This window comes from Kryptolebias marmoratus, linkage group LG5, assembly GCF_001649575.2.
Source record: "Kryptolebias marmoratus isolate JLee-2015 linkage group LG5, ASM164957v2, whole genome shotgun sequence".
NCBI classification, from domain to species: domain Eukaryota; kingdom Metazoa; phylum Chordata; class Actinopteri; order Cyprinodontiformes; family Rivulidae; genus Kryptolebias; species Kryptolebias marmoratus.
This window is the reverse complement of record NC_051434.1, coordinates 11,380,512-11,393,119: the sequence shown is the minus strand read 5'-3', so window position 1 is coordinate 11,393,119 and position 12,608 is coordinate 11,380,512. Positions and strand designations below refer to the sequence as shown.

Sequence of the window (12,608 nt, the reverse complement as noted above, 5' to 3'; positions counted from 1 at the left end):
GGGGGGGGGGGGGGGGGTGTCATATGACATGACTGAAAGGAGCACTTCTCTTTGAGTCTTCAAGGTGTTTTTAGTTGTTGCTTTAAATAGGAACATCACACTTTGCTTTTAAGTCTGTAACAAAAGAGTTTTGTACCATCTCTTGCTCATCGTTGCTCATTGAAACAGGAATTCCCTTAAAATTAGTCGACGGCTTCATCTGCACTCGAGCTAAAACCACGGAGGGCAGTTTCAGAGAGGTCAGAAGTGCAGGGCTCTCTTGTGTTTTTTAGCAGATAAATACCAGAAAAGGATCAAGAGCAAACTGATACCGGCTTAATTTTCCACATCATTCATCCTCCCGGGGGGCATTTAGGATTAGGTTTCCTTTGGTTTTTTTTTTTTTTTTTTCCCCTACACGTGCTAAAACCAAACAGGTGACTTTGTGAAGGTCGACACGCGACCCACCAGGCGAGGAGCAAAAACAGGGCGATGGGGTCCGAGGCGCTTGTGTTCCTGTGTGTATGTTTACACTCCAAGCAGTAAAAGCTACTATCTGTGGGCCGGTTTGATGAGTCAGGTGTGCCGATGACATGAGGGCTGCTTGGGTTTCAGACCCATCTCAGCGGGAAAATGTCAGGAGGTCACACCTCTGTACGGGAGAACACTATGTCCTTAAAAGGGGCATGTGTTTCTGGGAGGGAACGCTATGAGACCAGGCATGACGTCCGGAGCCATAAATCTGCACCGAGCAAGCACTCCAACAAGACGGGGGTTAGAAGACACTCTTGTTGATGAAACCATATTTTAAGCCGGTGAAACGTTACTAACAGGGTTTTATAAGAGGCTGTAAAGGATAAAGGCTGACAAACACTCGCTGTGTGTCTTTCAGTTCCCACGCTACATTAGGAGCGGTGGGGCAGATCACATGTCGGAGGCACATACAGTATGTGTGTGTGTGTGTCAAATCTTGGAAAACAGTAATGATAGGTGTGTGTGTGTGTGTGTGCTTAACAACTTCCCGCCAGCCTGGCTGAGAGGCGTTAGGGGAACGTAAATAACTTTTTATGGCTGCTATAGTCTGAAAATGAGGCATTTAAATCCGGACATTTAAATTTGAGACACGAAACATAACCTGAGATGTTCTCTAAAAACTGGTGGCACTCAGTTGTATTTTTGCAGATTACAGATTTTTTTTTTTTTTTTTTTTGGGAGTTCACAGCAGGAGAGCACCATAAAAACCAAACTGAAACATGTCTTGTTCTGCTGCTTTTAACAAACCTTACAGCTGAGACAATATTGTGTAGAAGTTCAGAAGCTCCTTCTCAAAGAAAGCTTACGGCACTTTAAAGTTTTCATGCCCCGAGACTATGATATTCACAAATCCTACGTCTAGTGGACTTGGCACTTTCATCTGTAAATGATTAACAAAACGTCAACAAGGTCTAAAATCTAACTTAAACCAAAGGTGTTGCTGATAATTACAATGGGAACCCTCCAGGAGTGTTTTACAGCAGTGAAAACCGTGAGCCATAACGGATCTTTGCAGGTGGTAAATGTGGATCATAAATATGTCCCCTCCGACTCACCTCCTCTCCTTCTCGCCGTTGGACCGGCTCATTCATGTCCTCCTGGCTGCGAACGCTGAAGTTCTGGATGGCCTCGGTGACGCCTTTCAGAGAGCTGTAGATGTCCTCCGAGTTCATGTTTTCCGTGTCGTAGTCAAATGCACTACAAAGACACGAGAGAATATTCACGCATGCTTTTCGTGTGAAGGATTCTGTAGGCGTTTGGTGGAGGATTAGAAAATAATGTTTATGTCACGAAAGGGCATCAGCTTTGGGTACAGTGTGGCCTGTAAGAGAAGTGTTTATTACCTTGGTGAAGGGGTGTTCTGGGACGTGTTAGTAGGTGAAGTGACCGGACTGGACCAGCTGGCTGGAGATCGGGGGGTGTGGCGTGTCAACGGGCTGCCTATTTGAGCCTAAAAATGTGACCACACACACACACACACACACAACAGATAAAAGGACGTAAGTCTTTCAGGTTGACAGTGGTAATTTTCTTAATGGTGTTAGAGTGAATCTTTTACCTGTGCAGCATTTCCTGTGTTCTTCAGATGATTTTGAAGCAACTTTGTGGCTCCGTCCTGAAAGGTTTTGGGAAGAGCCGCCAGCAGCATGGTGAACTCTGGAGTGTTGAGCTGGAACAGGGCAATCAGCACCGACTGGGCTGCCTGTTGGCCACAAAATACAAAACAAAACCTCTCATTTGGAGAGCAGTATGCAACAAGGAGGACGGCAGTGACAGGAAGTACTTATCAGTAGCAACAGAAGCCCTTTCAGAGTGTGATTTTTGTTTTTCTGACTTAGATTCATGTTAGAAACATATGATTTTCTCTGCAAAAATACATCCTTTTTGTTTGTTTATAATTGCAGCACAAGCATTCACAGCGAGGCGGAGGGTCAGGACCTTTCTGACATCGGAGCTCTTGGGTTCGGTTGTCCAGGTGATGATGCGAGAGACAGCCAGCCGAGTTTCACTGGAGTTCACAAAGTCTGGAGCGTCCATCTGCAGCGTCAGCGTCTCAATGTACTTTAGAATAGCTACTTTCACCTGCACACACACACATACACACATTTATAAACAAAGGTTAACTGGATGGACATAATTCACCTGCAAATACACAAAAACAGTAAAAACAAAACCACAGACACACATGAAAATGACCCCCAATGTTGACAGAGTGCACCTCTGGCAGATCTGAAAATAAACGATTGGATGAATCATTACGAGAAGATCGTCGAGAGTCACAACTTATGTTCATGCTTTGCAAAGAAAACAAATAAAACCGATGGGAAATGACAAAACAAAGGAAACAATAAATGCCAACAATCACCAGCAGGCTCCAAAATGTCAACACTGATTCCTGCTCTCACTTTCCCCCTCCATCTCCGTGTCTCTACATCTGCACCTCAAGGGCCAGACCTTCCTCCAAATCACTTAGCGGCACCGTGCGCGCCATATAATTGCTCCCCCCGGAGCGCACTGACCTGGGAGGACTGGCTCCAGGCTGCGGCCTGCTCGTCTAGAGAGCAAGCGTGGCGCCGCGCTCTGGGGGGGAACAATTTTACCCCGGACCCTCCCCTGCCTCGCCCTCGCCCGCAACACGAGCTCCGTGCAGGCTTCAGAAAGAGAGAGGAGAAGCACCGCGTCAATCAACAGAGAGACAGGGGGACGGGGACGGGGGAGGTGAAAAGAGGGGCGATGAGAGGAGGAGGAGCAGGAGGAAGAGTGAGGGGAGGAGTAGAAAGACAGGAAGGGGGAATCGGGCGATACTCAAATGGCTGCTTGCAAATTTCCTGATCATCGTTGCCACATAGTGTCAGCTGTTTTACTGTTTTTGCAGCTTCATATAGCAGTTTTTATGCTACATCGTACTAAATGAGGGATTTCTTCAGACAGAGCAGCTGTTTCATAACTATTTATAAAGTTTCTTATATGTCCAAGACATTTTGTTGTCTTCTTTGTCATTTTTCCCCCCACTGAAGGACTAGTTACACAGCTATATTTGCCACACATGTTGCAGCAGGAGATTTAAATTGTTTAGTTGCTTATATAGTTTCAATGCCCGATCCTGAAATTTTGAGAAAAGAAGCGCATCACAAGAGAAGCTGTGAGAAGAAGGAGGGAAAATGCGGTTAAATATCACGCAAGAGAAGTCATGAGAGGAGGCAGAGCTGCAGGGTGAGAAAAAAAAAAGTGAGGAAAGAAGCAGAAGAAACTGAGAGGGGCACGAAGCTGGGTGAGAAACTTTAAAGCGTTAGAGGAGGAGTCGATCGGCGTCCAATCGCAGTCCGGGATTCAGGGTTCAGGGGACGCACAGCCAGCATGGAGTCATGTTAGTTCAAGCAGCAGCGAGCATCCCTTCATTTGCGGCTTCCTGTGCATGCTTTCCCGTTTATCTTTTTAACTCTAACAGACTTCACTCGGACTTGTCAGTACCTTCAGGTTGGGCGTCTGTGTCTGGTCCACCGTGAACCTCATGAGAATAGTGAACTGGAGGTCATTTGGAAAAGACTCTCTGCAAGAGAAAAAGTACATTGTGCTTCAAGAATCCACAAAGGTGTCCAAATTAACCAACATTAGGGCGCCGATTTTAAAAACACAGGTATTTTTCACCATTCAGTGCTTAATAAGTTAAACTAAATTACTACTATAGTAACTTAAATATCTGCAGATAATTCTTCACATTGAGCCACAACTGGTAACCAATAATTATACTGTCTTAAAATGAGGGCTGCAATGCAAGACAACTAACTTTATATTTTCAGATCTTTTCTGTGAGGTTTATAAATTAGGACTCCATGTTTGTTTACTCCACACAATCGACCTGTCAGTCTTAAACCAGTCATAAGATCATGAGCCATACACTGGGTGTTACAGCTGAAAGTTTATTAAAGCTGTGACAGAACAAATGTTCTCACCGGAGTAATCCTGGCAGTAAAATGACGTTTTATTTTACAGAATTTGCTCCTGGTTTTAATTTTTTTTTTAATTGTCTATCTTACCCGTTTATAAAAAGCAAAATTTACTAAACTGAGACACTGCTAAATGACATACAGATATAAAAAGTGTCTTACACTGTAGTATAGACCCCAAAGCTGGGGTCAACACCCCACTGAAACATGAAGTGAGGGGGCTTAAGATGATTTTTTTTATTATTAAATGGAAATATTATATGTGTTGAAATCATATCCTTGTTTAATTGACTTCTTTGCGATGTTTGTACACTTTAACCAGTGATAAATGGGGTCACAAGTCTCAGACACTGTTGTTTTGCGGTTCAGAAGCTGAAGAGGAGCATGTTAACAGAAAGAGACCACTTGCAATATCAATACTTTGAACATGTAGACACCGTAGCTGCGTGGTTTGAATAGAAAAAAAAAGCCACTCCTTTTGATTTTGGCCCCAGGTTTTCTGTGTGCATGCGAGCTGACCCCCACCTTGTGACATCCAGAGCTCTCTGAACTTTGGCCTGCACGGAGCCCAGCAGGTCCGCTCCCATCTTCTTCAGCAGCTGAGTGAGCAGGACGAACAACCAATCCTGAAGGTCATCCTTGTGGACCTGGATGAAGTCTACCAGCGTCTCCAGGAACATGCTGAACACCTAAACACACACACACACACACCCCCATAAAGTTTAGATTACACACAGCAACCCAGACAGTAAATCACAACGTACTTCATGCACACACACACACACAAATGCATGCATCAGGGAATTTTCACACTGTTAGAGTGGATACACATTGCTCTGCATCGGGATGATGTAAGAACAGCATTAGTTTCCTTTGTGATGTTAGTGGTTATTCATTATTGCAGCAGCTCATCTTCATTCCCAATCACCAATTTAAATCACCCAAAATTAGATAAAACACATCAAAATTAGCAAACGGATGCAGTGAGACTTGATGAGAATTAGGACCAGTCAGGTTGAGAGGTAACCATCTCTATGTGCCGGTAGCAGATCTGAGCGGGCCAGTGAATTTACAGGCACCATCACATCAGGCAGGTTAGTGGGTGTTAGGCAGTTGCCTTGGTAACCGATTACCAGTCAGATTATTGAAGCAGATTTTCATCCAAATACATGAACAAAAAACACGGCCTGGCCAAACTTACTCTCTACAGAGAGTTCCAGAGTGGGGGTGGCATAGAGGAAAGAGAAACACACATCTGTTAGCATCCTGATAAAACTTGCATTTAGAGTAAACCCATCTCGACCTCCCCACACCAAATTTGCAAAACTGTCTCCAAAAGTTTCAAACGAGTGTGAATCACAGTCTAACAGAAATCTGAGGAGATGTTCTGTGCACACTAGCAACAAAAGAAATGGAACGAATGGCATGGAAGATTAAATCAAGAGGAGGAAACAGACGGAGTCAGGGGACAGATCCATGGTGAGATGCGGTACCTTGAAGGAGGCTGAGCTTATACCGGATTCTGCGGTGCCGTACACCCTGCCGGAGTCTCGCTGAAATTCATCAAATCGTCAAACGTCAAATGAGTGGAAAAGAAGACGTTCACACACCTTACGCCATGTGTGAGGCAACGGGGCACTCATAACGCCGAAAGAAAAAGTGTTAGAGAGGGCGAACCACAGCTGGTTAGTCAGAGGAAAAAGAGCTGGCAGCCCAATTACTGAAGTGTGTGTGTGTGTGTTTTAGAGTGTCTGGCTGTGTGTGCGGTCAGTGTCGTTGTTTCAGGCTACAGGGAGGGAGGGAACAGAGAAGGCAGTGGATGCAAAGAACGCAGCCAGCAGGTTGACTGCTAAACGGTGACAGAGCAATCCCACAGGGCGGCGGAGGGTGTGAGATCACACGCAAAGTCAGGTGTGACATGCCGTTAGATGTTTTACACACTCTGCATGCCAGTGTTTGTGTTTCAGTGTGTGTACCCTCAGGTTTCACCTAAAACCCATTAAAATGATTCGATTCACAAATGTGTGTGTGCGCGTATTAATGAGATCTAACGCTGTCTGTGTTTTTGGCAGAATCCGGTACAGTGAAGGATGGTGGGATAAATAAATAAAATAAATGAAAGTGGGTGAATGATGAATGTTGTGTGTTTTGGTGCGAGTGTTGGACTGCATGCATTCATACCTTACTGTGAGGGTCTGCAAACATCCTGGTGAAGATTTCACACAGCCTCTTTAACTCCACTCGACTACAGAAAGGAAAAAAAATAGTTAGACAAAAAAAATAAAATAAAAGTCGTAATGAATTTATTTTTGGTGTTCTTTGACTGACCTGAGTGTGCGCTGGTTCTTCAGCAGAGCCTGTAGGCCTAATAAACCCTCCTTTCTCTCAGACCAGTTGGCACTGGCACAGCGGTTGAGCACCTGGAAATCATTTAAATAAAAGCACCAAACACACACACACACACACACAGATAAAGGTCAGTTAAGACTTCTGCACGACGGTAAGGTGAGTAGAAAATCTTTAGTTTCAAACAGAAGCAAAAACAGTGAAAACTATGGAACTAGAACACAATAATTGAGATTATATATCACTAATTTTTTATCATTTTTGTGCTCATGACCGACCGACTACAATCCTAGATTTACTAACTTGTAGCTCAACCAAGGGCTCAAACTTTTACACAATTATGTGAAGTCGTAACATTTAAAAAAGGTAAGAATGCAAAATATCAGTGATTATAAAAGCTGCTTTCTGCTCACCTCAGCCACGTCCTCCGTTTGCCTCATGTAGGTGGGGATGGCGCCTCCGTTCCTGGAGCTGTAGGACCTCTCTGAACAGGCGCTGGACGCGTCGCTGTTGGCGTCGTCATCTGAATACATGCTGTAGTTCTCATACCGCCGCCGTGCTGGCTTCTTCTGCAGGAAACACAGCCATTGTGATTAAATCGAAAAAGCACAAACCGTAAACGTGCACTGATGCATCCTGAGAGAACGCAAGCACAAGAACACAGACGACACATAGGTAAAAGCCAGGAGAAGAAGCTGACCTTAGATCTCATGTCTCCCAACAGCTGACAGCGTTAAACGGAGGTAGAACCAGGGATTAGTCAACATGCAGACGTATGCTTAAAGGAGATGTGAGCCGCACATAGCAACAGCGTGCTGCGATGTGCAGCGAGCGTGTCAATGTGTTTCTGGACGAAGGTTTCAGAGTGTGCGTACCAATGCGTCCGCCAGAGCCTCTTCGACATCCGAGCCGGTGTTCAGGACCCTCATGGCGCTGACCGAAGAAGAGAGACGACTCGACTGGCTGATGCCGAACGCCGATCCTGCAGGCAGAGACAAATGAGGAAGGATGGACGGAAGCAGAGCGGGAAAAAAAATGTTAGTAAAACATCAGAGGAAAAGACTCCGATCTGCAAGTTCCAGAAACCCCAGTTTCTTTTCCTCATCACCTTCCATTCCAACACCCACGCCACTCACACACAGAAACAATCCTGCAAGTTAATGTGATGACTTGTTAGGTGCCACTGGGAGGAGAAAGGATGACATAAAAACACACGAGAGCATGTTGATGTTCCAGTAGAGACGAGGCAGAGCTAAATAAAGAAAAGAAATGGACACAGGAAAAACTGTTATTAATTGGCAACTGAACGGGCGGAAGCATGCAATTCCACTGGAGGGGTCAACATCCTGGAGCGCAACTTAAGAAAAAATGAATAAATAAAGTAAAAACTGATGCTGATGGACAAGAAAACAATCTGGTAATCTAGAGAAGAGGATGACCGACATCGAAAAGAACAAAAACGCAACAAAAAAATGAGCAACAACAACAAAATAAAAGATTAAAGAGTTCTGGCCAAGACGGTGGGTGAGGTACGAAGAAATAGATGTACTCAGCCTTCACCTGCAGCCCCAAAAGCATCAGGTGTGTGGAGAGCTCCAGTGGAGCGGGAGTAGCTCCGAGTCGCTGTAACCAAGATTAAAACACACACGCGTAGAGTTTAACACGCACGCAAGCACAAGACAACACACACATGAACGTCATACAAACTCTGCAGCGCGTGAAATTAGAAAGAAAGGCAGAAACTCATCTCAGCACATGGCCGGCACTGTTATTGTTCTACTTTGCTTCAGTCTTAAAGGGGTATTAAATAGTCACTGAAATGAAATAACATCTAAAGATGACTCAGTTTTTTTTCCCCCACTCACTCCTCTCGGGTATCTGGCCACTACTGCTACTCACCCAGAGGTGTGAAGGAGCGAACGGGGCTGGTGTCCCTGCTGCTCTCCCTGCTGGCCTCCCTGCTGCAGCCCTGACTCATACTGGGCCGAGGGATACGACTGCCTCGAGCTAACGCCGCCCGACCGCAGGAAACAGGAAAGGACAACAGGGAAGAGAAAAAACAAGCCACAGGAGAGAAAGTGATTGTAAGAAGAAACATAAAGACGACGTGAAAAGGGCATGGAAGGAAGCCGAACGAGACAGAGAAGTGGAGGCACACAAACAAAAACGTGAATAAAGACAAAACCGACAAAAGTGAGAGAAACTTAAAAAAACATAAGCCAGGTGTACTGGACCTTAAAGGAGCATCTCAACATATCTGGAACAGAACTGCCTCTCAGAGGCCTGACAGAAGAGCTGCTGCACTAAGAATAAATTACTTTTATTAACCAATCGGTCATTTAGACACTAAGATCTCATTAAACAGTAAAAATCACTAATCAGTTTCAGTCTTTTGTTAGTTTAGCCTCTTCTGTCCAACTATTGGACTAAAATATTAAAACAGTAAATCCCGTCAGTTTTTCCTTTTTATTTTGGAATCAAATTAAATCAAGAAAATTATCAATTTTTTTTTTTTTAAAAAAGAAGAGTGAACAGTTATATTTTCCTGGTGCTTTGCTGATCTGTCAGTCAAGGTTTCAGCTATAGATGAGATGCACCTTTAAAGGGACAGAACGTGGCCGTTTGACAATCGCTGACTTTCTCTTCCTCACACACAAAGATCAGAAAAGGGAGCCATTCAAGATGGATTTATCAAACAAGCTGGTGGGTAAGAGGCGGAGCGCTGCGATCGTCTTTGCTGTTCATTGCTCTGCTCGACTTCAGCATCAGCCATCATGGGGTAATCACAGCCTACGAGTGTGCTACGAAGAGGCGTCGAGGGTTCGCCGATCCTGCGAGAAGGCAGGTTTCACGGCCACTAACAACAGGTTAGTACAGACAGAGGCGGTGTGTTCATGAAGCGTGGAAATCATCTGCTGATCTCGGGCACCCGTCACCACAACAACGCAGCCATGAAATCAGACAATTCAGAGAGATGGGATCTATGAAGCTGAGGCAGCAAGCGTGATGGAGGGGCTGGGATGAGATTTCATAATGGATAGAAAAGAAATAAGGATGGGGGGGGATGATTTAAGATGAGGAGAGAAAAGGTGGATGCTCTGATCTGCGTTGGAGCCTTACCTCCTCTGCTCGCACTGCTGTAGGTGGAGCTAAGGCTAGAAGGAGCTAGAGGACGGAGGAAGCAGGGTCAGGAGGAAAAGAGGGAGGGGAACAAAAAGGCAGACAGGGAGCAGGAGAAAAACAAGCTGAGTTTGAACCCAGACTTATCCAAGAAAGATCAATGCACCAAGGCTAAAAACTCTGAACGGCATGGAGTTTCCAAACTCACCGACAGACAAGCGAGTGGGGGAAGAGTCTCTGGAGCAGCCCTGGCTGCGGGGGATGCGGCTGCGCCTGTGTCCGTCCCCGGTGGCGCCGGCGAGGACCCTGTGAGCCCCCGAGCTCATGGTGCTCAGGGCTGTGCTTGTCAGCACGCGACCCGGGGAGCCGCTCCGACTGCCAGCTTCAGAGAGAGGGGGGAACCAAACAAGACACAAACACAGAGAAAGAGCAAAGTCAGCGCCTTGATCATGCAACACATGACACTTAACAAGTAAAGCTGTCGAACTAATCCCCCTCTAATGTGACAGTTTTATCTCTTACACCTAAATGTGTTAGTTTCCTAACGCATTTTGGGAATGTACGTGACGGTATGTTGGATGTCAGTGGAAAGAGGATTCCTGGGGCGGGGAGAGCTACAGTGTAAATTCACTTTAGAAGTAACCTATTAGCACAAAGTCTTACTTGTAAACAAACTCACCACAAAAATCCAACAGTTATGTTGAAAATGAAATGCCACATTTATTTGCAACTCTCCTATCTTTCGGTTAATTCATACATTTGTAAGACGTCGTCACATTTCTTTCCCCTGGGGATCCTGTCTCCAAGCGCTAATCTTACTTCACAACAGACTTACGTCACTACAACTCTGGAAACGAACAGATGAGGAGCTTTTTCTCTGCAGTGCGGGACATGAAATGCAGGAAAACGAGCTTCTGGGCTCGACACATGGGAGTTGGACTAAAACAGATTTTATCAGGACTGAAAAAATGGACATGAAGACCAGCCTATTTCTGAGTGATGAACAAAAACTTATCTAAAGCCACACACACTCGCACACACACAAAACAGGTGACATTCATCTAGCAGGGCTGCACAATATATCAAATATTTTATAGTCACTGCAGCATCAATATGTCCCATTGACTGCAACAAATTGCAGACACAATCTGAAGGTCAATTATTTATTTGGTCATCAAATAGAACCCTGTTAGCCGATTTAAACAACAGCAGCAGAGTCCTGAGTGTTGTGATGATAGAAGAGAAAAATATTAGTTAATCACAACTAATATAGTCATTGCAATATTTAATAACATTGCAGTGGCATGTTTTCTTAGTATTGTGCAGCCTTAACACTTATATATTAGGGTTTAGTGACACAAACCTAAATATAATACATTCTAGAGATAGCACTAGGGCTAAAGGAAAATGTGTTGTGATACTTTAATAATTGACAGATATACATAAGGTTTTATATCAAACATTTATATTTTTATCAGGTCACTTGTAGCATCTCGACACTGTGGCCTGTGGATTTTTCTGTCTTCCTTTTTGACATATTTTCTTTCAATTTATAGATAAACTGCTGATAAGATTATGAACCATGTAAAAGTTATTATTAAATTTAAAAAAAATGAAAAAGATCATTTTTGTCAAGATCGTTTGTTTTGGCTCAAACTATTCTTTTCGCAGTTGTTTGGAAATCCAATCACACAGAAGTGCAGAAACATGAAGCTCCCACAGAAATGCACCCAAACAAACAAACAAAAGAAAAGTCTAAGGCTACATATCCCAGCATGCCTTTGCCACAGTGGGGGAAGCTTTAAGCGATATCGTTCTATGTGCTTGTGAAAAGAAAGAGGTCAGGGCAGTACAACTAAAGACTAAAAGGAAGCTGTGGGGGAAACTTTTAAAAAGTAGCGCTGTAATCTTACCACCAACAGTGTTAGCAGACTGAGATCCTGAACCATTGGTTGAGAGGAGGGGGGGAAGCAGAAGTAAGGGGCAGGGTAAGGAACAGCAGATTAAACCAGATGAATTATGGGTTAAAGCAAAAAGCACTATGTGAGATAGAAAACAGAGCTTAATGGGAGCGCATCCTGGTGTTCCACACCAAGAATGAAGGTGAAGCTAAATGAAACCATCAATAAAAGAGAAAAAAACAGGAGCACGCATGAGCTGGAGCAGCTGCAAATGGCACACTGGGAAAAGCAGTGCATGTTGGGACGACTGGCACAAACCAAAACTCGTTCACAATGAGGAAAACAAAACCATTTAAAGGAAATAGGTGCAAAAAATGTCCACACGCACTCCGTCCCACACACAGGGTAATCTTTTTAACCATTTTCTTCTCGTCTTCTGGGAATCCTGAGCTACGAAGTGATCAGAGGACGGGCGTGTGTCTTTGTACAAATGTTCAGGTGTGACCGGTGCACTGGCAGGAAGCAGGAAGAACTCCAGGACCGCAGTGAAGGCAGTGATATCTGTGTTATGTGTTCAAATACACAGCTGCTTTTTGGGCTTGAGTGTTAAGCTTTTTTTATCCTTAGCTAAGCCAGAGCAAAGCTGGAGCAGCAGAAATAAACTGTTCGCCACACCACCCTCGGTGATGAAACACAGCATGCAGAGGGAAAAACCCTAAACACACACGCACACACACTCTTCTTACACAAAACACCTTGATCAGAATGAGAGCAATAGCAT

At 44.5% G+C, this 12,608-nt stretch overlaps 1 protein-coding gene and 1 long non-coding RNA gene across 43 annotated transcripts in view; one reads left to right on the top strand and one right to left on the bottom strand.

The window, feature by feature from the left end:
• The window catches only part of clasp2 (cytoplasmic linker associated protein 2), a 47,782-nt gene that overhangs the window by 4,183 nt on the left and 30,991 nt on the right, over positions 1-12,608 (bottom strand). For 8 of the 42 annotated variants that reach the window (XR_005233144.1, XM_025008098.2, XM_037975575.1 and 5 more), the window contains 18 exons: positions 11,840-11,866; positions 10,135-10,308; positions 9,927-9,971; positions 8,706-8,813; positions 8,367-8,429; positions 7,682-7,788; positions 7,507-7,530; positions 7,220-7,375; positions 6,789-6,880; positions 6,642-6,705; positions 5,954-6,013; positions 5,662-5,664; positions 4,986-5,149; positions 3,985-4,063; positions 2,452-2,595; positions 2,072-2,215; positions 1,857-1,963; positions 1,569-1,710 (listed from right to left, as the gene is read on the bottom strand). Coding sequence is in view for 41 of the 42 variants with exons in the window: in XM_025008098.2 (XP_024863866.1) it covers positions 1,569-1,710; positions 1,857-1,963; positions 2,072-2,215; positions 2,452-2,595; positions 3,985-4,063; positions 4,986-5,149; positions 5,662-5,664; positions 5,954-6,013; positions 6,642-6,705; positions 6,789-6,880; positions 7,220-7,375; positions 7,507-7,530; positions 7,682-7,788; positions 8,367-8,429; positions 8,706-8,813; positions 9,927-9,971; positions 10,135-10,308; positions 11,840-11,866 (1,703 nt within the window). In the remaining variant the exon portion in view is untranslated. The remainder of the gene's footprint in view (positions 1-1,568; positions 1,711-1,856; positions 1,964-2,071; positions 2,216-2,451; positions 2,596-3,984; positions 4,064-4,985; positions 5,150-5,661; positions 5,665-5,953; positions 6,014-6,641; positions 6,706-6,788; positions 6,881-7,219; positions 7,376-7,506; positions 7,531-7,681; positions 7,789-8,366; positions 8,430-8,705; positions 8,814-9,926; positions 9,972-10,134; positions 10,309-11,839; positions 11,867-12,608) is intronic. The other 34 variants (XM_037975574.1, XM_037975578.1, XM_017423322.3 and 31 more) reach the window with 28 other exon arrangements.
• Positions 2,168-2,595, top strand: LOC119617004. The gene is made up of 2 exons (XR_005233145.1): positions 2,168-2,292; positions 2,418-2,595. It is a non-coding gene; the product is annotated as an uncharacterized LOC119617004 (long non-coding RNA).